This window comes from Trachemys scripta, chromosome 3, assembly GCF_013100865.1.
Source record: "Trachemys scripta elegans isolate TJP31775 chromosome 3, CAS_Tse_1.0, whole genome shotgun sequence".
In the NCBI taxonomy this organism is placed as follows: domain Eukaryota; kingdom Metazoa; phylum Chordata; order Testudines; family Emydidae; genus Trachemys; species Trachemys scripta.
Genome location: NC_048300.1, coordinates 190,128,783 through 190,155,007, shown reverse-complemented (window position 1 = coordinate 190,155,007; position 26,225 = coordinate 190,128,783). Strand labels below are relative to the sequence as shown.

At 45.8% G+C, this 26,225-nt stretch overlaps 1 protein-coding gene across 3 annotated transcripts; it reads right to left on the bottom strand.

The window, feature by feature from the left end:
* Positions 1 to 6,340: 6,340 nt before the first annotated feature.
* On the bottom strand, positions 6,341 to 24,658 carry GLYATL3 (glycine-N-acyltransferase like 3). 3 transcript variants are annotated; one of them, XM_034763874.1, is made up of 6 exons: positions 24,365 to 24,658; positions 14,440 to 14,541; positions 12,980 to 13,087; positions 12,163 to 12,289; positions 10,232 to 10,358; positions 6,341 to 7,767 (listed from the first exon to the last, which is right to left on the bottom strand). In XM_034763874.1, the coding sequence occupies exons 2-6, from the start codon at positions 14,515 to 14,517 to the stop codon at positions 7,341 to 7,343; spliced, it is 867 nt and encodes a 288-aa protein (XP_034619765.1). In that variant the 5' UTR covers positions 14,518 to 14,541; positions 24,365 to 24,658; the 3' UTR covers positions 6,341 to 7,340. The 3 variants fall into 3 exon arrangements, with proteins under 3 accessions (XP_034619765.1, XP_034619764.1, XP_034619766.1); XM_034763873.1 differs by lacking the exon at positions 24,365 to 24,658 and having other exon boundaries at positions 14,440 to 14,776; XM_034763875.1 differs by lacking the exons at positions 12,980 to 13,087; positions 24,365 to 24,658 and having other exon boundaries at positions 14,440 to 14,776.
* Positions 24,659 to 26,225: the final 1,567 nt, after the last annotated feature.

Sequence of the window (26,225 nt, the reverse complement as noted above, 5' to 3'; positions counted from 1 at the left end):
CCCACCCAGTGACCTGGGACAATTACACACCACCCCCTGGGTGCCTCTAAGAGGCAATACTTCCCCTCTCGCAAGCACGGAGTCTGAGTGTAACAGAAAATGTTTAGTAACATGAGGTAAATGACATCAGCATTAAATTGGAAAAACACCACAAACAGGATTCATAACACAAACCATGAGCAACCCAAGGATCACCAAAGTCCCAAAAGTCCAACAATCCCCCAAAGTCTCTGTCCCTGGTCAGTGCAGCGCCAGAGTTCAGGGGGGGGCACACAGGGTGTTAAGGGGCACCTTACGTGATCCAAGGCCAACGGGGTTCTGCCACAGCCTTCACCACGAGCCGCTCCACTCCACCAGCTGCCCCGTGAGCTGCTCCCGCCATCCCACGAACTGCTCTGGCAGCTGCTCCACTCTGCTCACCAACCTGTGAGTCGCTTAGCTCCACTCCAACCATCCCGCAAGGCTCCACTCTGCTAGCTGCTCCGCCAGCCGCTTAGCAATATAGCTTCAGGCTCCCCCACTAGTTAACACAGCCTTAGTGATCTCAGCTCTTAATAACTTTAGCTCTTTTGTGATTTTAGCTCTTAGCAATTTCAGCTCATAGTAGGGGAGCCCCAGTGCTAGTGCACCATTGGCCCAAAGCGAATTCAGCTCAGCAGTCTGTAACTAGACTTCTAATGGAATCAAAGTTAGCTCTGATATTCAACAGTGGAGAGAGGAGATAGTGCAATTGGTGTTTCAACCCCTCAGAGAGGGGCCCATACCATCAGGTACAAACACCTGTTCCCATCCTCTCTCCATTCACTGGGTTTTGTAACCCATGCCCCTTGTCAAGCAAGTGCTACTTAGGTAATGGTGAAGGACTCACTCAGTCCTTCTGTCATACAACAGTTTCACTGGCCTTAATTCACAGAATTAGGGTAACAACTTTATTCTTCCTGCCCCAATAACAGAGAAAACTGGGGATCCCACACCAGCCAAAGTAACCACTTTTAGTTGCTGTTGTTTCATGCCAGGCGAGTGGGTGTGCCTATGCCAGAGGTTCCCAAAGTGGGCGATACCGCCCCCTGGGGGGCGCTGGAACGATCCAGGGGGGCAGTAGTAGCCTCGGGTGCAATTGGGGGGCGTTGAATAAAAATAAGGGGGCGGTGGAAGCATAAAGAAAGAATATAAGAAAATTTTGAAAAACCGTTCGTACATGTTTCATCTGTTGTGTAACATAGAGATAAAGTTGTAGTGATTACTTTATTTTCCAAATAAATTCACAAATTATAACCGATCAGGTGTCAAGTCCGCCAACAGCTCTTAACAAGCAAGTGTTGGCAGGCGAGCGTGTCGCGCATTGTCGGGAAGTCCAGCATGCATCGGCAGGAATATGTGCGTGTAATGACTTGTTTACAATACGATACTATAAATAGGCGACATGTATGAAATCTAATTTAGATTGTTTCTTAATTGTGTAAAAAGCAGTTAACAATAGTGCAATAAGTATTTAAAATTTTTTATTTATATTCAATACCTTCGATCTTTACGGATTACGGATCACGTACAAAGCAAATTGTATTATTGTTGTTTCAATAAAACAGCAATTTACACGTGAGTATTTTTATACATTTTCTTACATATCTACCGTACGTTTCTGTGTCTCTAGTGCTTACTAATAATAAAATCGTAGCAGGCTTGTGTCGGTACAGTACTATTTGAAGTGTACAGTCAATATATTTGTCATATTTTTTATTACAATATTAACGAAAACGGGAATGAAATCGTAAAAAAACTGTTAACTATTAACATTTATTTATATCTATCGAATCATCTGTGTTAATTGGTAAATAAGGCGTGTGTTAATAAGGAACAATTATTTAAATAAGGGCAAACTAAATTAAAACTATTAACTGATTTTTAATTGCATATTGATTATTTTTAATTAATTATTTCTTGATAAATTTAGTTTGATATTTGACAGTTTAATATCAAATACATATATCTAATGCTGAGCGAAGAACAAAACCCAGTTTATTAGTATCATTAGTATTTTAGTTTGGTTGTCCTTTGCGATCTTACACAAAAACCACTGTATACCTGATGTCGTGGGCGATATTCTAATAACACATCTTTCTTTACTATATTGTAGGACGTAGGTAGAAATATAGATACATAAAAGAACACAAATTTGTCACTGCATCTTTCTGTTTGTTCGCTTAAAGAAGGTAGATTTCCAGGGGGGCACTGAGTAATTTTTTTCTGAAAAGGAGGGCGCTGAGTAATTTTTTTTCTGAAAAGGGGGCGGTAGGCCAAATAAGTTTGGGAACCTCTGGCCTATGCAAACAAGATCAGCCCCTGGAGTTTTTTTCCACACTCGCCATAATTCACCACCAGATGTCAGGGTAGAGCTCATCCTGACTCTGCTTACATCAGTAAGAGACATAAAAGGACTAAATGTGAAGATCACATTGCTTCCAGAGATGGACCAAAATCCAGAACCAGACAGTCTGAAATTTTAGAGGCTGTGGACTCTGGACCCTGAGCCAAAGGAGAGTAGGAGATGGCTCTTGCCAAAACCTGTCATTGCCAATCCTTGAGCAAGTGAAAATGGTCCTTAGAGAGAATACAGCGTGCTCCCTTCCGGCCTTTAGGCTGCTCAGGAGGTTCTGTCTGTCCCCTTGCATGTGGGCACTAGCTTGCCTGGATGACATTATGGTTTGGTGGACTGAGCAAGATACTAGGAACAGGGAACTTTTGATTTCTAGTCCTGCCCATTATATCTGGTGTTTATTTTAACAATATCCTTTGTTCCCTGTTCCTTTAGCTGAAGGGAGTATTTATAAAGACCCCCCCACCTCTGCACACACACACACGTCTTCTCTGATAGTCAATTAAATGGTATTGCAGATGGTAATAACTACTTTTTGGGGGGAAAGAGAAGAAATCCATTGAGATGGGCTGAAGCTGGTGTTGCTCTTATTAAAGTCCAACCACATTTCTGAGATGACAAAACAAGACATACACACAAAAAGGGGGAGCAAAGAACAGCAAGGAGAGAAAATGCAGCTTCTGTCTCTGGTGTTGACTCCCACTTGAAACCTTCTTGCTGGAGAAACACAAACTCAGCAAATGATTTTATCAGCCAGTGAGAGACCTGGCAAACTTGTATCCGTATTGGGCTATTTAGGCCATTGCTTTCAGCTGTCTTTTTCTGGTCATAGGCTTACAGCAGTGTTGTAAAATATACAGTCTTGGCTGACTATAGACTGCTGTTAGACAGAAGGAAAAGGGGGCAGGGGGAGAGGAAAAATACAATAGGGAAGGTGGAGAACACAGTGGCCCCAGGGAAACAAGGTCTCATATCTCAGGCGATGTTTGGAATTTAGCCAGAGGTATCATCAGGATCCTGCTTTCTGGCTTGGTCTGGTCAGGACATTTCCCAGGATTAGGGCAAAGAAGGCACCAGGGTGTCAGGGTAGATGCTGGAGTTCCAGGAGATGGTTGGGGTGGCAGCTATGATAGCGAAGCTCATTCCTTCTCTTTCAGTCAAGAAGTGTACTCCTCTGTCCATCTCTTCCCCCCCCCACCATGTCTTTACTTTTTTTAAGAACTCCAAAAGGGAGTGGTGTGTGGAATAGCCCATCCTCTCATTATTTTGTCCACCAATTAGGTCTAATTGCCAACACATCAATTTTGGTTCACTGATTTCTGGTCCCATGCTTGTTTACCAGGCATAATCTTAACACAGTCCTTGAGTTATATCCCTAGGCCTCTTCGTTTGGACTAATTCAGTCTTTCTGAATTCTGTCTCCCTCTTGCACCTTTTCCCCTCAACATTTATCGGTATAGGTTGTGATGGGTGTTCACCCCACACTTTTCCTGAAGGGGTTAATGCAGGCTAAGAAGGGAGCCAATTAACCAGACAAGCCACACCTGAGGGGAACCAGGTGGTTTAAGGAATCCCGTGACTGACTGAGGGAGCCTAGCTGAGGAGGGAGGAGCTAGGCTGGGTTTATAAAGGCAGGAAGCCCCTAGTAGAAGGGGTGATATTGAAGTAGGCTGCAGTCACTTCCTGGGGCAGGTACTGGGAGGTATGTTTGGAGACTATAAAATTAAAATAGCTTAGAGTTATTCCCTGGGGGAAGGAAGTTATGAGGCTGGTGAGCCCAGAGAAGTGGAAGAGCCAGAAGGTAAGGAAAGGCATCAAGGTTCAGAAGGGTGCAGACCTCGGCTGCTGTTTAGAGGGTCCTTGAGTGAGAATCGGGAGTAGTGGGTGGGCCTAGGTTCCCCTGCCAGCCAGTGGGGAAGTGGCACTAACTGGGCAGTGAATGGGAAGGCTGCCTGAGACCATTTGTTAGAAAAGACTTTGATACCCCAGAACAGGGAAAGATGCATAGTGACCTGGGCAGAGACCAGGTCACAAAAAAGCACTTGCAATCACATGGACTGGGAGAGAGAGGGGCAGCGGGATGTGAAGCCAGCAGCAGAAGGGAGCATCAACCCTGGAAAGAGCTAATCCCCAGAGAGAGCAGGAGATGGTGCCCCAGCAGTGAGTGGACCTTGTGACAAGGTTATTGTGTCACTAGGAACTTGTATCCACTTTTCCACAGTCAGGCTCACACGTAAGGTAAATCTGTAGGCCCAATTATTACAATGCTCCAAAGCATTTTACAGACTGAAGCCACTGAAATGCAACTTCTTTGGGGTGGAGGGTGGCAGCTAGCATACAGAAGACAGCACCATTGTGGGAAGAGGAGAAACTTTGAGAAAATACACTAGGACAAATCCCTTCTCCTGCAGAAAAAGTGTAATGAGGTTTCTTATTTTTTTTTAATGACTACATGCAGAACCACTCATTACCTTCAAGAGAAAGTACTTGAGAGATCGGGCCCTAAATTGGACAATACAGCACAGACTTCCAGCACATAACACACTGGGTGACCAGATGGAAGTGACATCTCAAAATTATCTTTGTATTCATGCTGGCATTGTGCGCAGACAAAATGCCTTTTGAAGAAGGACCCATGTTAGCTTGTTGCTGATGAGAATTCACTTGAATGTAACAACATCTGAAAGACCCACAAGCCATTTCTTTTGCATTACAAAAGAGAGATCTTTGCAGCACCTGAGAACTGCTCTTTTGATTAACATTCAGCATATTTTTATCTGTGATGTCTCTTTGGGGATGTAGTTAAATCAGATGTGTCCCAAATATACAAAGGGAGGCTGCTAACATAAGCATTGTGTTTAATATACCACTCAATTTTCCCAGTGTGTTGTTGCTAAATTTGTTGATCTGTTGTAGGCCCAACACATGAGGTCACGTTCCTAGGTACTGTGAACATCCCCATGGGCTTTGTTAACAAAGGAAACAGTGCCATTCGTTGCTTGATCATTAGCTGGTTTGAAACGACGAGCGTGACAGTCATGGATCTGCTATGTGTTAATCTATGAATAGTGATATAACCTAGTTATTGAGAGACTGTATAATTTATGTTGGGGTAGTGGAATGTTTACTATACACCATAATGTTTGAATGCAATAGTGGCTGTGGGAAGAACAAAGAGCAAAGCAATACAGTGACTTCCCAGATAAGAACACCTAGGCCTTGGCTACACTTGCGAGTTACAGCGCAATAAAGCAGCCCCGGGCGCACTAGCTCACTCCCCATCCACACTGGCACGGCACGTAGAGTGCTCTGATTCTGCAGCTACAACGCTGCTGGTATTCCACCTCGGCAAGTGGAATAACGTTTGCTGCACCCCGGCTGGAGCACCGTGGCGCCAGTGTGAATGAGGTGTTGTGTTACTTGTGGCACCTTAGAGACTAACAAATTTATTTGAGCATAAGCTTTCATGGGCTACAGCCCACTTCATCGGATGCATAGAATGGAACATATAGTAAGGAGATATACATACGCATACAGAGACCATGAAAAGGTGGGAGTTGCCCTACCAACTCTAAGAGGCTAATTAAGAGAAAAAACTTTTGCAGTGATAATCGAGGTAGCCCATTTCAGACAGTTTGACAAGAAGGTGTGAAAATATAACATGGGGAAATAGGTTCAATGTGTGTAATGGCTCAGCCATTCCCAGTCTCTATTCAAACCTAAATTGATGGTATCTAATTTGCATATTAATTTAGGTTCAGCAGTTTCCCGTTGGAGTCTGTTTTTGAAGCTTTTCTGTTGCAAAATTGCCACCTTGAAGTCTGTTACTGAGTGACCAGAGAGATTGAAGTGTTCTCCTACTGGTTTTTGAATGTTATGATTCCTGATGTGAGATTTGTGTCCATTTATTCTTTTGCGTAGACACTGTCCGGTTTGGTCAATGTGTAACAGCAGGGGCAGCTAGCTGTTCCTGTATGTACCTGCGCTCCACACAACCCCGACCCCACCCCCTGCTGCTGTGACTATCCTGCTATTGTTAGTCGAGCTACCTTTGATCTAGCTAGATTGAAGCTAGCTCAGGCATGTCTACAGGAGATGCAGTCACGCCTCTTAAGTTCAGTGCAGGCATATCCATAGTGCCTTGATCCCTGGACTGTCCAGAGAATATCATGGAGGTCTGACAGGGAGGAGAGACGCTGACACACAGAGCGGTTTTGCAGAAGAGTCTATAGGAAGTTTATCTTCCATGTGGAGTCTGTAGTAAGACTGTTAACCACCCGGTGAGCTAGAGAGGCATGTAGTGTGCCTTATTACTAAAGACCACTTTTCTCTTAAATGCTTTTGTTCTAAATAATACTTTGCTTGAAGGAGGCTGTTTAGTTGCTGATTACCACTGTCTGTTCCCCAGGAGGAACAGAACTGTAGGGTCTGGACATGTCTGCTGAGGTATTCAAGGTTGATACACAGGGGACTGCAAGTCAGGGCCTGGTCTGAAAGTGGGAGAATTATGTGATTCCACCCCAAGAGACAGCCCAGGGCCTGAGATCTAGATGAGATGCACTTGAAGAGGCCAGGAGGGGTCAGAGATCTGGTTTGTCCAGTAAATGTGGGTAGGTCTGATAAAAGATATAAGCTTGCCTATTTTGTCTCTCTGAGTAGACAAGACAGTTCGCTAAGCTAAAGGAATTGTCCTTTTAATAAGAGGGAATACAGTGGAGATGTCAGTTACAGATGAATTGCAATAACCAAATGCTAGACTTAAATCCGTTCCTATCTTTCTTTGATTTGCTGAACTGAGATACCATGAACAGTTATAGGGTATATTAGATTCAGAAATTTTTAAAGCCAGAAGAGGGATCATTATGATCATCTAGTCTGATTTCCCATATAACACAGGCTGTAATATTTCACCTAGTTACAGTGGAGGAGATACTCAGGAGATCAATAACTTATACCGGTGTTTAGACTATAGGTCATGGCTGGCTAAAAACCGGAAAGGAGTGTGGATGAGTCTGAAAAATCGGCAGGGCAGAAATTGACAGTTCATGCTTTTGAACAATGTTATAGCTGGTATGTTCTCCTCCAGGACATTACCCTGAACTGGAAAGCCCTGGCTCTGTAACTTCTTAGCTAACATGGTGGCAACAAGACGGTTATAACCTTTCTTGCGGTGCTCAGGAAGGGTATAAGTGTGAATCAAGGTGGCAAACTGATCTGTCAGACTCCAGGAGACAGGGTGCCCATTGTCATCTAGCACGCAGATGCTGGGGAAGCAGCAAATGAGGTTGGCAATGTACCTCTGGCATTGCTCGTTGCCTCCCCGTGACCAGGTTTCATTCAGCAGGCTGGCATGAGAGACATCAAGGTAAGCCAGTCTCGGTGCAGGATCCATCCTGGGAGAAGGTATAGGAAATGCATTAGGCAGAATACTTCATCCCTAAGCCATCTTTCCCCATTCAATGGCTTTCCTGTTCCACTTCAGAAAAGGGAATGAAAGATTGCTAGGCCAGGCTAGAGATTTGAGGATTAGTGCCACTGCTGTATAGGAAGTCTAGATGTGAGGTCCAGCCCTTATCTGCCAGGTGCCCAGGGATGAGTTATGTCTGAGTCCTGGGAGTAAGCTCGTAATACAGAGGTGAGCAAACTGTGGTCCTCGGGCCACATTCGGGCCGCAGGACCATCCTGCCTGGCCCTTGGACTCCCGGCCAGGGAGGCTAGCCCCTAGCCCTTCTCCGGCTGTCCCCCGTCCCCCACTGTACAGGGAGACTTTGGCAAACCAGTAAAGTGCTTGAAACCACTATGGCTTATTGTTAAAGACAGCCTAGTCAGCAAGCTGTAAAGTGGCCATGTAGCAATCTCAGCTTGACCAAGGCAGGAGGGGAGGGGGTTTTGGGTGCCACAGAAAGGGCAGCTTGACCCCTTGTCCTTCCTGATAAGAATTGTGTTGAAGTTGCTGATACATGCATTTTAAAAGAGTAGGATATGCTCCAGGAATGTCTATTGAGGTCTCAAGGCTGCAAGTTCTGGAAAAACCCACACCTGGTTAATCAATAATCAGAAGGAACCTCTTGCTTGAAACTGCTTACTTGACAAGGTTTCTTTAAGGGACATGTCATTCTATTACTAATGTATAAAGAAGGGGACTCGTTTGGGGGACTCTTCGGGACTGTTCTCTCCCTCTGGATGCAACTTGTGTTCCGCACCGGTAGATGGGCTGCCGCTGTGCTACTTGAGAGCCACACTCAGCTTTGGTAATTATCAAGGGTTGGGGGTGTTTTGTGGCGGACGTGTGTAAGTGCTGAGACTAAGTAAAGGTTTAGCTTTAAGTGAAAGCACTCTTGTGTTGTCCTGTTTGTGCCGGCCATCTATCGGTCGGATGGCCGTGTCTCCCCTGGTTTATTTCCTGACACCTCCTCGCACAGAGTAAAAGTTACCAAGAGCTTTGGGTTGAAAGAGCCCCGGGTAACACCACAGCTTCAGCTCACCGTGCTGCCAGCGAGCTCCTGCCGGACAGCGAGAGCTGCCAGCCTGCTCCGTGCTCTAGACTGCGCGGTGGCGTGGCTGGCTCCAGGCAGTGCAGCTCCCAGTCCTGGTGCTCTGATCGGCATGGTAAGTGGGTGAGGAGTGGGGGGGGTTGGATAAGGGACAGAGGGTCCCAGGGGACAGGGAGCAGCGGGGGGGCGGTTAGGGGTGAGGAATCATGGGAGGGGGCGGTCAGGGGACAAGGAGCGGGGGGTGTTGGATGGGTCGGTGGTTCTTAGGGGGACAGTCAGGGGGCGGGATGTGGGATAGGGCGGATAGAGGGCAGGGGGCCAGGCTGTTTGGGGACACCAGCCTTTGGGGAGGCACAGCCTTCCCTACCCAGCCCTCCATACAGTTTTGGGCCAAAAAGTTTGCCCACCCCTGTAGTAATATGTGCACATGATGTTTTAAATGGTTTTAACTGTAGCAGTTCTTAGTACAAGAAATGCTTGTTGGACTGCACCACCCACAATCCTTTACAGGGAGTTGAGGACCTGATTTGGAGAGTGAAAAATAAATCATGGTTACCAACACACCTCAAGGTCTCTGCCTTTCCTTAAAAATTAGTAAGACCCTTAAAAATATATACAGTGCTTCTCACTTCCTGGCATTGCCTTCTCACTCCCAGGCTCTTCCTCAGACAGCCAGCGTTTGTCCCAATGACCTACCAGTCTGGCTATTATTTCAGTGTGGCCTAGTAGATAGAGAATTTGACTAGGACTGAGGAGAGCTGGGTTCTATTCCCAGCTCTGTCATTGGCCTGCTGGGGATCCTTGGTCAAGTCACTCCACTTCTCCGTGCCTCAGTTTCCACAATTTGAAGCTCTTTAAGACAGGGGTCTCAAAGTCGCAGCCCGCGGGCCATCTGCGGCCCGAGAATCTCCCCACTGCAGCCTGTGGAGGAGAGATGCATGCAGGTACGCTGCAGGCAACGTCTGTTACAGGCACCACCCCCCACAGCTCCTATTGGCTGGGAGAGAGGGACATCTCTAATCGCCAGGCAGAGTCAGCCATGGAGGCAACATCATTTTTTTCCCATAACGAATATAAACAAGTCAAAATACCAAACACAACTATCTGATGCACACCTTGCTGCAATCCTGAAGGTTTCAGCTGCTCAGTCACTGAGGCCAAACATCAACAAACTGACGTTTTCTTTTCTGAACATCGTCTTCAGTGACATTATTGACCCACTGGGAGGATTTGAGAACTGGCACTGGCCCTAAGGTAAATTGAGTTTGAGACCCCCGCTTTAAGATCTACTAATGAAAAGTGCTAGATATGAGCTAAGTATTATCATGTTTATGGAAAATAGGAAGGATGCGATTGGACATACTGAGTTCTGACGTCTGGCAGCATGTCAGGGTCTGGGAGGATAAACATCTGGAAAGAGGATAGTTTCACATCGACTTGTTTAGACGTAGCAACAGTGTTGGATACTTCATATAATCCATCCTGGAGCCCTGCGTAGACACAGATAAATAGTGACTCATTTAAAAAACAAAATGCGCATGGAAATAAATAAAAAAAACAAATATCAGGGAGTAGCCGTGTTAGTCTGTATCTACAAAAACAACAAGGAGTCTGGTGGCACCTTAAAGACTAACAGATTTATTTGGGCATAAGCTTTCGTGAGTAAAAACCTCAGTAAAAAAAGTGAGTAAAAAAAGCATCTGAAGAAGTGAGGTTTTTACTCACGAAAGCTTATGCCCAAATAAATCTGTTAGTCTTTAAGGTGCCACCAGACTCCTTGTTGTTTTTTTAAAAAAAACAAAGCTTGGATTCACTATGGAGCTGTTTGCACATCTGAAATCTTCAAAACCCTCAGCATTACTGCAGGTTTCTTTCTTCCAGGGCCGCCCAGAGGATTCAGGGGGCCTGGGTCTTCGGCGGTGGGGGGCCCCTGCCGCTGAATTGCTGCCGAAGACCCGGTGCTTCAGCAGCGGATCCCGGGGCGGGAGGACACCCCGCCACAGTCTTCGGGGCACTTCGGCGGCGCGTCCTAGTGCGAAAGGACCCCCCATCAAGGGTCTTCTGGGCACTTCGGCATTGGGTCCCGGGGCGGAAGGACCCCCACTCCCCCACCGCCGAATTGCCGCCGAAGACCCGGAGCGGAAGAAGCTCCGGGGGCCCGGGCCCCACAAGAGTTTTCCGGGGCCCCCGGAGTGAGTGAAGGACCCCGCTCCAGGGGCCCCGAAAAACTCTCATGGGGGCTCCCACGAGGCCCAGGGCCTGGGGCAAATTGCCCCACTTGCGCCCCCGTCTGGGCGGCCCTGTATGTTAAAGCCAGAAGGAGCCATTATGATCATCTACTCTGACCTCCTACACGATGCAAGCCTGAGAACCTCACCCAGTAATTTCTACATCAAGCCTGTAACCTCTGTTCGACAGAGAGCACATCTTTTAAAAAGACATCCAGTCTTGATTTAAGGAATTCAAGTGGTGGAGAATCTACTATATTTCTAAGTAAGTTGTTCCAGAGATTAATTACCCTCACTCTTAAAAATGTGCACCTTCTTCCTAGTCTGAATTTATCTAGCTCAGGGATCAGCAACCTTTGGCATGTGGATCACCAGAGTAAGCACCCTGGCGGGCTGGGACGATTTGTTTACCTGCCATGTCCGCAGGTTCGGCCGATCGCGGCTCCCGCTAGCCGCGGTTCGCCATCCCAGGCCAATGGGCGCTGCGGGAAGCGGTGCGGGCCAAGGGATGTGCTGGCCGTGGCTTCCTGCAGCCCCCATTGGCCTGGAGAGGCAAACCACAGCCAGTGGGAGCTGCGATCGACCAAACCTGCAGACACGGCAGTTAAACAAACCTACCGGGCCCACCAGGGGGCTTACTCTGGCGAACCGCGTGCCAAAGGTTGCCGATCCCTGATCTAGCTTCAGCTTCCAACTACCGGATCTCATTACCTCCTTCTACTAGATTAACCAGCTGTCTATGATCAGCAGTCCTGTTAATGAGCTGGATGTTCTCTAGGGATCCTTGCCTTTAACAGAGAGCAGACTGAAATAAAAATACGCTTACTGCAGCAAGGAAATTGGACCTCTATAACTGAGAGCAGAACTTGGCCCAATGATGAAGAACGATACAGTGTGGGTGAAATTCAAAAACTAGGAGGGCTGTGTCCAACTGCCACCTCTTTCCTGAATCCTGCATTTCACGTTATTATAAGAAATCTTTAGCCAATATACAATGGCAGGGTCTATTCCCCCTCAGAATGTTTTATACCACTCAGGTAGCCTATTTGATAAAGTTGGACTTTACCTTGTATCTGAAAGATCTGTTCCCAGTTGATGGTATCTGTGTTGGCCAGTAGCTCCTGGTAAGCCTGTAGGTCCTTGTAGAAAACTGCATAGGCATTGGTGTAATGGTCAAGGTCGTCCATCTCATCCTGGATAGAAAAGGCATGGAATAGTTAAGAAAAAGGAAGGAATTTTTCTTGTGTTTGGAAACCAAAGCTCACAGAGATCCGTGGCCAGAGATCTAAGGAATCGCTGGATCTTCAGGAGTTCCCTGATTAGGATATTCTTCTTTGGCACTTTCCACAGTGTATCTCAACACCAGGCATCAGAATAGAATCTATTCCTTACTCTCCGCAACCCCACAGTAACTAACAGCCGTGATGGAGGTGGACCCTCATCTGTCCAAGGCAGTCGCTGAGCGAAGAGTAACCTGGGCCTAGCAGCAGTTTCCTGAAGCTTTTGGCCATTTTAATATTCTGAGAGCCTTTCCCCCAGCTGCTTCTGGACCCTTTGTCTTGTAGTGATTGGCCCAAACCAGCACTGAATAAGCAAGAGTGATTTTTTTTTTTTTAAGTCAACGGGCATTGTGTCTGCTTCCACTGGGGATGAATTTGGCCTGATACATTTACGCCTGCAGTTGCCACTAATAAGGAACAGGTGGGTTCCCAGGAATCAGCCAAGTCACCTACTCTGCAGGGTATTAGAGAGTGCAAGCCTTGCTACTCCCTTCCCACTCGACATTGACACCAGCCGAGAAGCTAAAGGAAAGGATTCAATCACAACAGGATCCATAGTCTATTTGCTCTTCTGGAGCTCAGATTATAAATGTTTTGATCTACCTCCATCTGCCGCCTGGTAATGACAACTTTGAAATCTGGCCACGAATCCACCACCACTTCCATCCTGAAGGGATTGCCTCTGTTGATATTCAGCACTGCTCCATAAACCTGCCAGATAATGTAACGTGTTCTTGTATATGAAATAGAGATTATAAGTTGTTTTGTGCTTTAGAATAAGTTGTACTTTATGCCTTTACATTTGGTTAAGGTATTTGACGATGTCTTGGATATGGAATATGAAATTCAAAATGGCGTGCCTGCCAAACAGCTCAACTCCACCTTTGTTTAGCTGCTTGCTAAAGTTTTCGTGCCCTTTGTAACTCTGACGGAAAAGGCAGGTAACGGTCAGCCCAATACTGGTTCAAACAGGTTCCAGCAGGGGAGCTGCCAGTTTTACCTCAAAACTTTGGCGCGCTTGTGCCTATATAAACTCTGAGCACCCACTCCCTCGTTGCTGTCTGTCCTAGAGGCAGCCATGGATCCGTTGTATTTTCATGGCTACGTGGACCAGAAGACCAGCATCTGAAGACATCAGCATTAAGAACTATGACTGTGCTACCAATCTCCGAACCCCACATTGTTTTCAGAGAAAGCAACAGGACTTCTGTACATCGCTCACCCTTGGGTGATCGCAGAGCCAGGCCTCTCATTAGCATCAGTAAATCCTATTGATCTCCCACTAAACAGCGATGGAGACCCAGGGTCTATCAGTTGGCCGTGACAATGGTGTTGTACCATCTACTGTCTATTGACATTTAGAAATGGTGCAGTATCTGAGATGTTTTGTTTTAGTTTTATTTGTTTATTGCCAGGGTATCTATTTGGTTGGGTCTGGGTTTTAAACCCAAACGGTCAAACCACATCTCACTGTTTCAAATAAAAGCTGTCATCTGTTTACTTTATTCTTTTCTCTTCTTTATCCATTTGCATCATGGGATAGGGAGTTACACTATCTTTCCCTTCTACTCCCCCTCCCCCGCAGATGATAGATACCGGATAAGGATCCAAGATCCTGCTAATTAGCTGCAAGGTATAGCTAGCCTATACCATCCTCACCATTATAGTTAACCTTGCATGGTTAACATTAAGAACCAGAGAGACCATTTTGAGGCTTGCTATTGTGACGCCTGCCACCTTGGCTGACACATATGAGACTGAACCATGGACTCCTAGAGCTAAAAGCACAAATCCCAAGAGCTGGAGCTAAAGAATCAGGCTCTCCAACAGATCTGTGTCCTATGTTGATCAGACACAAAGGGAGGTGCATTAGACACACGCTGACTAGTGGGTTACGCTGTCATATTGGTAAACCCACTGCTATCAGATGCAGGTTCCTTGATAGTCAGTTGTAGTAGCAAAGAAGCTTCTCTCCCCCTCACCCCCCGCTCTGCCTCCATCTTGCCCAACGTTCTGATTCCCCGAAGGAGACAGCACAGAAAAGAACAGATCAGATCTATTACCTTGCGTGATTCGGGGAAGTTCTGCATTAACATTTTCTCCAGCATCTGCAGTTTCATGGAACACTTCAGCACCAGCATCTTCCCAAAGCATCTAGCAATGTCCTGGGTGGGAACAGATAGACATATATAAGGATACATATAGATAAGACATATGTGAGGGGAGTGCCCAGGCTTGGGATTTCAGCCCTGAAGCTTCTGCTGGGGCTCGGGGTGGGGGTGTCAATGTGTTGCCAGCATACAGTGCCCGAGGACAGCAACAGCGGGTTCTTTGCCCTGTGTGTTTCATGTCAATAAACACACCAGGTGGGGAAGCAAACAAAGTTTATTTGAGATCTCAAAGTGGTGCAAGGAGACTGGCACGTCTCAAATCAAGCACACCAACAGAAACAGCTTTTCTTCTTTTATACATTTTGCAGTCAAGCATCATCTCCCCCTCCCTTTCCCCCACTACTCCTCCCTTCCTTCCCCCATTCCTCTTTCTTTACCCTCCCGTTCCTGGTAACAATTACTAAGCAAATATCAATTACATTTAAGCAGTTAGATTATGTTGGCAGCTATAAGTTCAGCTCGTTAGTAACTTCTTTAAACCATTATCTTGTCCTTTTTCCCTTCAGCCAGAAACATGCAGGCCTCATTATTACCACTTGATACCAGTGTGAGCAGGGGGTTGCACACAGATAACTGATTGCTTACATATTCCAATTGCACCTGGCTTTTGAGGTCAATTAGAGTTTAAACATGGAAGCAGTTTGGTTCACTTAGGCCTAGTGCAGGAAGGCTTCATTGACACTTGTGATTTTCCACCCTCCCGAGTTACCTAGGGTGATGCCTAGTAACGTCAACAACTGTGTCATTTTTTTCAAGTGTCTGATGGGCATATATGGCAAACTGAATGCACTAAATCCACAACTTCAAGATAAGAATACAAATATGCTAGATATGAAAGAGAAAATCTGGGAGTCATAAAGAAGCTTTGTCTTTGGAGATGCCCCATTGAAAAGGGAGATGCTGAGATGTTTCTAGTGTTGTCAGACTTTTAAAAAGAACAGAGTGAAAGGGATCAAAATGCTACTGAAGACCAAATCCTTACTCATTTGTCTGGATTGTATTCCCATTATTATGGGTATTTTCCTGGTGTTTAACATGATTTCCCCATACCTATTAGATTCTTGATAACAGTTAACACCATTCCAACCTTAAGTCTGGCTCAACAACATCTCATAGAATTGTCAAGTGATCACCATGCTGAAGACCAAATTTCATATCTAAAATACCAGGAATTCTAGATTTCTGTTAAAAAAGAGGATGAAGAACTCAGTGATGAAGCTATGAACGTGCTGCTTCCATTCACTTCAAGTTATCTCTGTCTGGGTTTTCAGCGATGATTTCTGTGAAAATTAAGCACAGAAGTATTTAAACTTGGAAAATTACTTACATCTGCAGCTATCAGAAATTCAGCCAAACATTGTGCAACTATGCAATTTGTCAAGTACCAGAGGGGTAGCAGTGTTAGTCTGGATCTGTAAAAAGCGACAGAGTCCTGTGGCACCTTTATAGACTAACAGATGTATTGGAGCATAAGCTTTCGTGGGTGAATACCCACTTTGTCAGACGCATGTAGTGGAAATTTCCAGAGGCAGGTATAAATATGCAAGCAAGAATCAGTCTAGAGATAATGAGGTTAGTTCAGTCAGGGAGGATGAGGCTGTCTTCTAGCAGTTGAGGTGTGAACACCAAGGGAGGAGAAACTGCTTTTGTAGTTGGCTAGCCATTCACAGTCTTTGTTTAATCCTGAGCTGATGGTGTCAAATTTGCAAATGAACTAAAGCTCAGCAGTTTCTCTTTGAAGTCTAGTCCTGAAGGTTTTTTTTTTTTTTTTTTTTTGCTGTAGGATGGCTACCTTTTAAATCTGCTGTGTGTCCAGGGAGGTTGAAGTGTTCTCCTACAGGTTTTTGTATATTGCCATTCCTAATATCTGACTTGTGTCCATTTATCCTTTTACGTAGGGACTGTCCAGTTTGGCCCATGTACATAGCAGAGAGACATTGCTGGCACATGATGGCATATATTACATTGGTGGACCTGCAGGTGAATGAACCGGTGATGTTGTGGCTGATCCGGTTAGGTCCTGTGATGGTGTCGCTGGTGTAGATATGTGGGCAGAGTTGGCATCAAGGTTTATTGCATGGATTGGTTCCTGAGTTAGAGTTACTATGGTGCAGTGTGTGGTTGCTGGTGAGAATATGCTTAAGGTTGGCGGGTTGTCTGTGGGTGAGGACTGGCCTGCCTCCCAAGGCCTGTGAAAGCGAGAGATCGTTGTCCAGGATGGGCTGTAGATCACTGATGATGCGTTGGAGAGGTTTTAGCTGAGGGCTGTAGGCGATGGTCAGTGGTGTTCTGTTTTCTTTCTTGGGCTTGTCTTGCAGCAGGAGGCTTCTGGGTACACGTCTGGCTCTGTTGATTTGTTTCCTTATTTCCTTGGTGAAGACAGGGCTTTGGAGCAGAGCACGGAGCAACTCCGGAGCAGTGGAGCTGCAGATTTTTGCCTGGAGCTGGAGCGGAGTCAGAGCCCAGCTCCAAAGCCCTGGGTGAAAATCTTGTAGATGTTGGCCTCTGTCTGAGGGGTTGGAGCAAATGCGGTTGTACCTCAGCGCTTGGCTGTAGATGATGGATCGTGTGGTGTGTCCTGCACGTCCACCAATTTAATATACGCCAGCATGTAATATACCACCCCCCACCCCGGCCCCTCTCCTGAATGCGGAGCTTCTAGACAGGCAGAGCTCGGTCTTTGCCCCCCTCGTCCCTGGGGTCCCTGTGATGACAGTTCCTGTCCTCTGCCGTCTTCCTTCCTATAGCTCCCCGGGGGCCAGACATCCAGTCCCCGACATGGCTTCTTGTCTTTCCTCCCAGACCGCTACTGGGCAGCATCTCTCGCTTCCCACCAGGACCAAGGTGCTTCTCCAGAGTGCGGTGCAGGATCCACCACTGAAACACAAGCCCTGGCAGCGGGACCAGCTGTGGCCCCAGGGTCCCTGGCTGCCCCGGCAGCCCACCCCTCTCCATGGAGTCCGGAAAGTCCCTTCGCTGCGTCCCCAGCAAAACTGTCATCTTCGAATAAGTCAGAAGGTGGAGCCCATAAAAGTAGCAAGGGAGCCCAGCCCCCTAATCCTCCCTATAATTCACCATTGGTGGCTCTTACATGCTGAAAGAGAAATCTGGCACCAGTACCTGGCGAGGTTTCCCCTGCCCAGCGCTGCTACCGGGGTTGGGTCACAAGGGCTTCCCCCACCCTGCCTACCCATCAGTCAGGGCTCTGGGCTTCCGCCACCCGGCAGCAGATTTTTTTCCAAGGCCCCCCATTGGTTGGGATCCCCGGGCATGGGCCCCATCGGCCCAGTGGCTAGTCCACCACTGCCTGAGCGCGCCACACACTCGCTCCTCCCCCCCCAGTGCCTCCTGCAGGCTGTAGAACAGCTGATTGCAAAGGGTGGGAGGCGCTGAGAAAAAGGGGGGAGCTGATAGGGAGGCTGCCGGTGGGTGCTCATGGGTGCTCCAGCTCTGGAGCACCCACGGAGTTGGCACCTATGGTCGTGCTGGTGGGGAAGTGGCACTAGACGTGAAAGAAAGCAGAGTCAAATGTGGTAAAAATCTTAAATGAAACAAACTATACCACAAAATCTCTATGGATAGAAATTCCATGCTTGAATAATCAGAGCATAGCTGTAGAAATGTACTACCAACCACCTGACCCAGATGGTGATGGTAAAATGGGCTGGGAAATTACAGAGGCTATAAAAATAGAAAACTTAAAAATAAGAGGGGATTTCAGCTATCCCCATATTGACTAGCGTCCTGGGTACATGCACTTCAGGACGAGATACAGTGAGTGTGTTTCTAGGTACCATAAATGACTTTTTCTTGGAGATTTAGATTTAGGACTAAATCAAGAAGAACTCTAAGTGAGTAATTGTGACTATACAGGGATCGGCAACATTTGGCACGTGGCTCGCCAGGGTAAGCACCCTGGCGGACCGGGCCAGTTTGTTTACCTGCCGCATCCGCAGGTTTGGCCGATCGCGGCTCCCACTGGCCACAGTCTGCTGTCCCAGGCCAATGGGAGCTGCGGGAATCCCTTACACTGGCGAGCGGCGTGCCAAAGGTTGCCAATCCCTGATATATATAATTATATATCACTCCTTGTGAGGGGGAAAACACCAAAAAAGCCCACGACAGTATCATTTAACTTCAGAAAGGGAACTACACAAAAATGAAGAAACTAGTTAAATGGAAATTAAAAGGTACAGTCACAAAAGTGAAATGCCTACAAGCTGCATGGAAACTTTTAAAAAGCACCATAATAGACACTCAAATTAAATGTATACTCCACATCAAAAAAACATAGTAAGATGACCAAAAAAAGTGTGATCATGGCTGCGATGGGTTTCTCTCTGGGTGCCACCTGGAACTGGGGTACCGCTGAGCCCCCCTGACCCACCAGCCTGTACTGCTGTGACAGGCTGCCAAGCCCTCTCCAGGCTCCAGCCTACACTTTCACCAGCACACATACAGGTAGGGACACATTCAGACGCTCTGACCAGCTACTGCATGGGAAGGCTCCAGTTAGGATACTTCCCAGCTACTCAGGCATGCACCCCTCTAGAGTGTAAATCCACATTAGACTGTCTTGCATTGCACAAGGAATGGTACAGCATAAGCTCATGAAATTCGCCCCCTCCCTCCATGTGGAGAGGAATATACAACAGCTTTCTGCCCCGAGTTATGGCTTCCATACTCTGGCTTTAGATAAAGCAAAAACAAGTTTATTAACTACAAAAGATAGATTTAAAGTGATTATAAGGGATAGCAAACAGATCAAAGCAGATTACCTAGCAAATAAACAAAAATGCAAATTAAACTTAATATACTACATAGATCGGATATGAATAGCAAATCCTCACCCAAAGGGATGATATAAGCAGGCTGCAGATTCCTAAGGGGCAAGCTGCACTGGCTTGCAGCTTAGAATCCCCAGGTGTTCCATTCACAGGCTAAAAATCCCTTTAGCCTGGGTCCAGCACTTCCCCCAGTTCAGTCTTTGTTCCTCAGGTGTTTCCAGGAGTTTCTTTGGGTGGGGAGTCCGTGAAGAACCACAATGATGTGACTCCCCTGCCTTATATAGCTTTTGCATATGGCAGGAACACTTTGTTTCAAAGCTTGGTTCCCATGCCAGTCAGTGGAAAAATACTGACATCCCAAGATGGAGTCCAAACCAGGTGACATGGTCACATGTCCCTGTAGTGTCACAGCAGCCATTTCTCAGAGGCTGTCTGTAGCATCCTCAGGAAGGCTCCCCAGAAGAAGCTTATCTCCCACCTAAATCCTATTGTTCTCCCAATAGGCCATTCCACTGAATAGGCCCTTCCCCACCCACTGTCTAGAATGAAAACATCTTGTCTAGTGGGCGTTGCCCAGGTGTAAGCACATTTGAAATACAGATACATAGTCAATATTTCTAACTTCAGATACAAAAATGATACATGCATACAAATAATCATATTCAGCAAAACAACCTTTTGAATGACACCTCACATTACTTACCTTGCATAAAATACATTAGGATTATGTCAAAATCGTATCATAATATCACCATGAAGAATATGGGGTGCAGTGTCACAATGGCTAAACACCAAAAATAAAAGAAGCAGTGAGAGGCAAAAAGGCATCCTCTAAAAATTTTAAGTCCAATCCTACTGAGGAAAATAGAAAGGAGCATAAACTCTGGCAACTCGAGTATAAAAGTATAATTAGGCAGGCCAAAAAAGAATTAAGAGCAGCTAGCCAAAGACAGAAAAACTAACAGCAAAAACAATTTTAAGTACCTCAGAAGCAGGAAGTCTGCCAAACAATCAGTGGAGCCACTGGGCAATCGAGTTGCTAACTGAGCACTCAAGGAAGGGAAGGCCATTGCAGAGAAGCTAAATGAATTTTTTGCATGAGACTTCGCTGCAGGGGATGTGAGGGAGGTTCCTACGCCTGAGCTATTCTTTGTAGGTGATAAATCTAAGGAACTGTCCCAGATTGAGGTGTCATTCTAGAAGGTTTTGGAACAATTGGTAAATTAAACAGTAATAAGTCCCCAGAACCAGACAGTATTCATCCAAGAGTTCTGAAGGAACTCAAATCTGAAATTGCAGAACTACGAACTGGTACGTAACCTATCATTTAAATCCGCTTTAATGGATGCCTGCAGGCTAGCTAATGTGACACTGACAGGTTGGGGCACAGAGACCCCCTTGGGACTGTCACCTGATGTGCTGAGACTACGTGTGAGCCTGTTTTCTCTGCCAGTTTGCTAACAGTATGCAGATAGCAATATTTGTTAAAGTGTAGGTGTTTGGGCATTTAGCCACCAATGTCATGAGGCAGTGTGTCTTAGTTTCTCCTTCCACACAGCAGTGGAGGCCTGTTATGCTTTTGCTGCTGTGCCAAGCTTCCAGCCTGCTTACAGGTATAAGCTGAAAAGCAACGTGCTTGCGGGACTGTTTTGTCACCATCCCTAGCATGTACATAAGTTTTCCCCAGTATTATACATCTTTAAAGGGTTTACCATTAGTATTAACTTCTTTGTCTTGACCCACAGATGAAGAAGCAAGAGAGACAAGATTAACAGCAAATCTACAGCGGACAGGCTCTGTTCACACAATTTAGCTTGTTCAGTGTCTATTGCATTTCCCAATTCCTTTGTATACCATGGTAGGAGTTTAGACACAGAGTCTCCTCTCTTTTTGGAGGAGGCTCTCAATTCAAGCATGTGTTTGAGGCTTTGGCAAGGAAAGGGTGCACTGCAGCCATGCCTGCCCTCAGCCCCTCCCTCTGGGATTTCTTTGGGTTGGACCCCACCCCCTTGTGAAGCTTCCAAAATGCAAAGTTTTTCTTCCCCCAGCCTTGAAGAGACCGTGTTATCTTTTACAAGCATAACAGGAATAACATTCTTTAATCACAAGTTTCAGAGTAACAGCCGTGTTAGTCTGTATCCGCAAAAAGAAGAACAGGAGTACTTGTGGCACCTTAGAGATTAACAAATTTATTAGAGCATAAGCTTTCGTGGACTACAGCCCACTTCTTCGGATGCATATAGAATGGAACATATAATGAGGAGATATATATACACACACACATACAGAGAGCATAAACAGGTGGGAGTTGTCTTACCAACTCTGAGAGGCCAATTAATTAAGAGAAAAAAAACTTTTGAAGTGATAATCAAGCTAGCCGAGTACAGACAGTGTGATAAGAAGTGTGAGAGTACTTACAAGGGGAGATAGAGTCAACGTTTGTAATGGCTCAGCCATTCCCAGTCCTTATTCAAACCGGAGTTGATTGTGTCTAGTTTGCATATCAATTCTAGCTCTGCAGTCTCTCTTTGGAGTCTGTTTTTGAAGTTTTTCTGTTGTAATATAGCCACCCGCAGGTCTGTCACTGAATGACCAGACAGGTTAAAGTGTTCTCCCACTGGTTTTTGAGTATTTTGATTCCTGATGTCAGATTTGTGTCCATTAATTCTTTTGCGTAGAGACTGTCCGGTTTGGCCAATGTACATGGCAGAGGGGCATTGCTGGCACATGATGGCATATATCACATTGGTAGATGTGCAGGTGAACGAGTCCCTGATGGTATGGCTGATGTGATTAGGTCCTATGATGATGTCACTTGAATAGATATGTGGACAGAGTTGGCATCGGGGTTTGTTACAAGGATAGGTTCCTGGGTTAGTGGTTTTGTTCAGTGATGTGTGGTTGCTGGTGAGTATTTGCTTTAGGTTGGGGGTGATGATGAAGATGTCATCAATGTAGCGCAAGTAGAGTAGGGGCGTTAGGGGACGAGAGCTAAGGAAGCGTTGTTCTAAGTCAGCCATAAAAATGTTGGCATATTGTGGGGCCATGCGGGTACCCATAGCAGTGCCGCTGACTTGAAGGTATATATTGTCCCCAAATGTGAAATAGTTGTGGGTGAGGACAAAATCACAAAGTTCAGCCACCAGGTTAGCTGTGACATTATTGACATCTTCATCATCTGGACCCATGGAAAAGAAGCCCTTGAGGAATTTCACCATGATTTCAATAATTTCCATCCCACCATCAACCTCAGCCTAGATCAATCCACACAAGCGGTCCATTTCCTGGACACTACTGTGCTAATAAGCGATGGTCACATCAATACCACCCTATACCGGAAACCTACTGACCGCTACACTTACCTACATGCCTCCAGCTTCCATCCAGGACACACCACACGATCCATTGTCTACAGCCAAGCTCTAAGATATAACCGCATTTGCTCCAATCCCTCGGATAGAGACAAGCACCTACAAGATCTCTATCAAGCATTCTTAAAACTACAATACCCACCTGCTGAAGTGAAAAAACAGATTGACAGAGCCAGACGAGTACCCAGAAGTCACCTCCTACAAGACAGGCCCAACAAAGAAAATAACAGAACACCACTAGCTGTCACCTTCAGCCCCCAACTAAAACCTCTCCAGCGCATCATCAGAGATCTACAACCTATCCTGAAAGATGATCCTTTACTCTCACAGATCTTGGGAGACAGACCTGTCCTCGCTTACAGACAACCCCCCAACCTAAAGCAAATACTCACCAGCAACCACACATCACTGAACAAAACCACTAACCCAGGAACCTATCCTTGTAACAAACCCCGATGCCAACTCTGTCCACATATCTATTCAAGTGACATCATCATAGGACCTAATCACATCAGCCATACCATCAGGGACTCGTTCACCTGCACATCTACCAATGTGATATATGCCATCATGTGCCAGCAATGCCCCTCTGCCATGTACATTGGCCAAACCGGACAGTCTCTACGCAAAAGAATTAATGGACACAAATCTGACATCAGGAATCAAAATACTCAAAAACCAGTGGGAGAACACTTTAACCTGTCTGGTCATTCAGTGACAGACCTGCGGGTGGCTATATTACAACAGAAAAACTTCAAAAACAGACTCCAAAGAGAGACTGCAGAGCTAGAATTGATATGCAAACTAGACACAATCAACTCCGGTTTGAATAAGGACTGGGAATGGCTGAGCCATTACAAACGTTGACTCTATCTCCCCTTGTAAGTACTCTCACACTTCTTATCACACTGTCTGTACTCGGCTAGCTTGATTATCACTTCAAAAGCTTTTTTTCTCTTAATTAATTGGCCTCTCAGAGTTGGTAAGACAACTCCCACCTGTTTATGCTCTCTGTATGTGTGTATATATATATATCTCCTCATTATATGTTCCATTCTATATGCATCCGAAGAAGTGGGCTGTAGTCCACGAAAGCTTATGCTCTAATAAATTTGTTAGTCTCTAAGGTGCCACAAGTACTCCTGTTATTCTTTAATCAGACTTGCGTCTGATGAAGTGGGCATTCATCCACGAAAGCTTATGCTCTAATACTTCTGTTAGTCTTAAAGGTGCCACAGGACCCTCTGTTGCTTTTTACAGATTCAGACTAACATGGCTACCCCTCTGATTCTTTAATGGAGTGCTTTGGATTGGTAAGATCCCCCTGGTCACCCCACTCTCTGTTCCCAACAGTCAGCTGGGTGGACTCTCCCCTCCAGGAGATCTGACCCCCAGTCTTTCCTTAAAACCTGATCCACAGGTGAGAAGTCTGGCATTTCAGATGCAGATTCTTCACTCTCCTCCTGGGGAAAAGCCTCCCTCCAAAAGGTGGACAGACCCTCCTGACCCTCCTCACCTTCCATCAGGACTTCCCTCTCTGGGCTCCCCTCTGAGGGGGACACTCCTGTGTCCCCCAGAAGGGAAGGTGACCCTGATCCAGCTGTAGGCTCACAGCTATCAGCTATGACAGACCCTTCACTGGCCAGCAAAATCCCCCACCTCTTTCACTTGGGTTGGGCTTGCTTCCAGCTCCAGAGTCCTCGGGGTTTGTTCCCACTGCAGCAGTCGCCAGGACCCCAACTTCCATCTCTGGGGTGCATGTCTCTGTGCACCCCAGGGCAGGACCTGTCCCCTGCAGACCTGTAACTTCCTGGCAGTCAGCAGCTGGGAAGACCTCCCTGTTACAAGGTGGAAAATTCCCCTCCCCCAGGAAGATGATCACTGGACAGGAGCTGGCTCCATCCAGCCCCTCCAGCAGGGACTTGCCTTGAACCCCAGAGCTACAGGAACTGGTTACAACCGTCTCTGCTGCTACTGAGGAATTAAAGAGACACTCTCCTATTTCCCCAGCAGCACTTGTGACTTTACCCTCCCCTCTAGGGCTCTCAGACAAAATGGAGAGGCTCCCAGAGCCTTTCATATTATCTCTCTTGTGGGTGGAAACCCCTTTTGTTCTTCTGTGCAAAATCTCAGCAACAAGATGGAGTTTGTAGCCACCTGGGCAAGTCATTTGTCTATGAATGATTCAGCTTTTTGTAGGCCGATGCCATTGTTTACAGATTAGTTTGAACATTCCCAGGAAAGCTCAGATGTAGATTGGCATCTCCCAAATTCCATTGTCAGTTAAGTATTTCTTCATTGGGCACTTACTGAGAATAGTCCTTTCTCAACAAGCTGACCAAATGCTTCACTGAGGATACTTAGAATCAAACACATTGAGATACAAGCATATAGCCAATATTCATAACTTCTAATACAAAAATGATACACACATACAGACAGCATAATCATAACCAGCAAACTACAACCTTCCCATAGATACCCCACTTGACTGCCTCTGTACAAGACCTGGTGCAACCATAGGTCTCTGGTTGCAACAATGGTCTATACAGTCACAGTTCATGTCAATAACATCACAGACAGCAATTTTTTTTTTAAAAGGTTCTAGAGGCGATCCTGGCAATTACAGGTCGGTAAGCCTCACTTCAGTACCAGCCAAATTTGTTGAAACTACAGTAAAGAACAGAATTATCAGACCTACATGAACACGATATGTTGGGGAAGCGTCAACATGTCTTTTATAATCATACCTTGCCAGTGTATTAGAATTCTTTGAGGGGGCAAACAAATGTGTGGACAAGGATGATCCGGTGGATATAGTGTACTTGAACTTTCACAAAGCCTTTGACAAGGTCTCTCACCAAATGCTCTTAAGCAAAGTATGCAGTCATGGGATAAGAGGGAAGGTCCTTTCATGGATCAGTAGCTGGTTAAAAGACAGGAAACAAAGGGTACAAATAAATGGTCTGTTTCCAGAATGGAGAGAGGTAAATAATGGTGTCCCCTAGGGATGTGTACTGGGTCCAGTGCTGTTCAACATATTCATAAATGATCTGGAAAGGGGTAAACAGTGAAGTGGCAAAATTTGCAGATGATACAAAATTACCCAAGATAGTTAAATCCAAAGCAGACTGTGAAGAGTTACAAAGGGATCTCACAAAACTGACTGACTGGGCAACGAACTGGCAGATAAAATTCAACGTTGATAAATGCAAAGCAATGCACATTGGAAAACATAAGCCAAACCATACATACAAATGATGGGATCTAAATTAGGTATTATCGTTCAAGGAAGTAATCTTGGAGTCATTGTGGATAGTTCTCTGAAAACATCCACTCAATGTGCAGTGGCACTCAAAACTATTAAGAGCCATTTGGAAAGGATAAATAATAAGAAAAATATCATAATGCCACTCTATAAATTCATGGGACACCTACAGCTTGAATAATGTGCGACGTTCTGGTTACCCTATCTCAAAAAAAAAAAAAAAAAAAAAAAAAAAAAAAAAAAAAAAAAAAC

Bases quoted from the DNA above. Each gene is read 5' to 3' on its own strand.
- GLYATL3 (XM_034763873.1), bottom strand. From the start codon at position 14,577: ATGTATCCTTATATATGTCTATCTGTTCCCACCCAGGACATTGCTAGA. The intron at 10,359-12,162 runs GTAAAGTCCAAC...GTGTCTACGCAG, and splicing joins ACAGATCTTTCAGATACAAG to GGCTCCAGGATGGATTATAT. The intron at 7,768-10,231 runs GTATGTCCAATC...ACCTTCTCCCAG, and splicing joins CTGCCAGACGTCAGAACTCA to GATGGATCCTGCACCGAGAC.